The sequence below is a fragment of the Anneissia japonica genome, unplaced genomic scaffold (genome assembly GCF_011630105.1).
Source record: "Anneissia japonica isolate Jap-2015-1 unplaced genomic scaffold, ASM1163010v1 scaffold24314_len1024_cov151, whole genome shotgun sequence".
Classification (NCBI taxonomy): Eukaryota; Metazoa; Echinodermata; class Crinoidea; order Comatulida; family Comatulidae; genus Anneissia; species Anneissia japonica.
In genome coordinates, this window is record NW_022689268.1 from 1 (window position 1) to 1,024 (window position 1,024).

At 51.5% G+C, this 1,024-nt stretch overlaps 1 protein-coding gene across 1 annotated transcript; it reads right to left on the reverse strand.

Annotated features, from left to right (window-relative positions):
* Positions 1-56: 56 nt before the first annotated feature.
* Positions 57-878, reverse strand: LOC117124649 (the record flags this gene model as incomplete). The annotated part of the gene is made up of 1 exon (XM_033270956.1): positions 57-878. A coding segment is annotated over one exon (822 nt), but the record flags the coding sequence as incomplete, so codon positions are not given.
* Between the last annotated feature and the right edge of the window lie 146 nt (positions 879-1,024).

Genomic DNA, 1,024 nt, shown 5'->3' on the forward strand with positions numbered 1-1,024 from the left:
CGTTGACGTGCTCCATCAACGAAGCGTGTTCCGTGACGGTGTAAGCTTTGAAACACCTGGGACATTTCAACGGCTCTTCCTCCTCCTCTTCCTTTTCGTACGAAACTTTCCCGACGACGGAACTTTCGTTAGTTTTTGCGAAACGCATGTCATCAAGCTCTCGGCATTTTTTATCCAGGCCCACCCGCAGTTCGCGGCAATCCCTCTCTAACATTTCGTTCCTCGCAGAAAGCGACTGGATTTCTCCCGTAAGCTTGATGACGTGCGCTTCGCGTTGATCCGAGTACCGTTGCCATCTGGTGTTCATGCTTATGACTTCCTTCACCTGTTTCGAAAGTTCGGCGTTTTCCCTGGCCAAGCTCGACACTTGTTCCTCCAAGGCCTTGCATCGATCTTCCGATGAGAGAGACCCAACACTTCTCTGCTCTCCGACATCCTTTTCAATTCTTTCGTAATTCCTCGGCTCCCGAGCCACGTCGATCTTGCACGTTACCAGATCGTCGATCTTCGAACTCATCCGTTCGATCTCGCGGCAGAGAGTTCGATGGACGTCGTCGGCGTAACTGCGCTGTCCGTAGCACTCCTTCAGCTCCGACGTCAGTTTTCTAATCGCGACGTCTTTTTCCGAGTCGGAAGAATTTGTAGCGCTCAGGTACTCGATCAGCTCCTTATCTTTCGTGCGGACCTCGAACGAAAGTTCGGCGATCCTTATCCTGAGAGCGGCGATCGTCTTCTTCGCTTCCGCCACTTCCTCGGAACTGTAATTCGAGTTGAGGACGGTTCGCAATCGCACGTTCTCCCTCAGCAGCTGGTCGAGAACCTCCTTGTCGTGTCCGGGCACGAACACTTCGTGCGAATCGAGTTTGTTTGTGTGCAGTCTGAATTGCAAGTGCTCGATGCTTAAGTTCTTCTTCTTGAGTTCCAGTTTCAACGAATCGATCGAACCTCCGTAGTCGTTTAGCAAAAGCTTCAGCACGTCGATGCTCTGCACGTCGGTTTTCAGGGAAACGATTTCCTCTTCTTT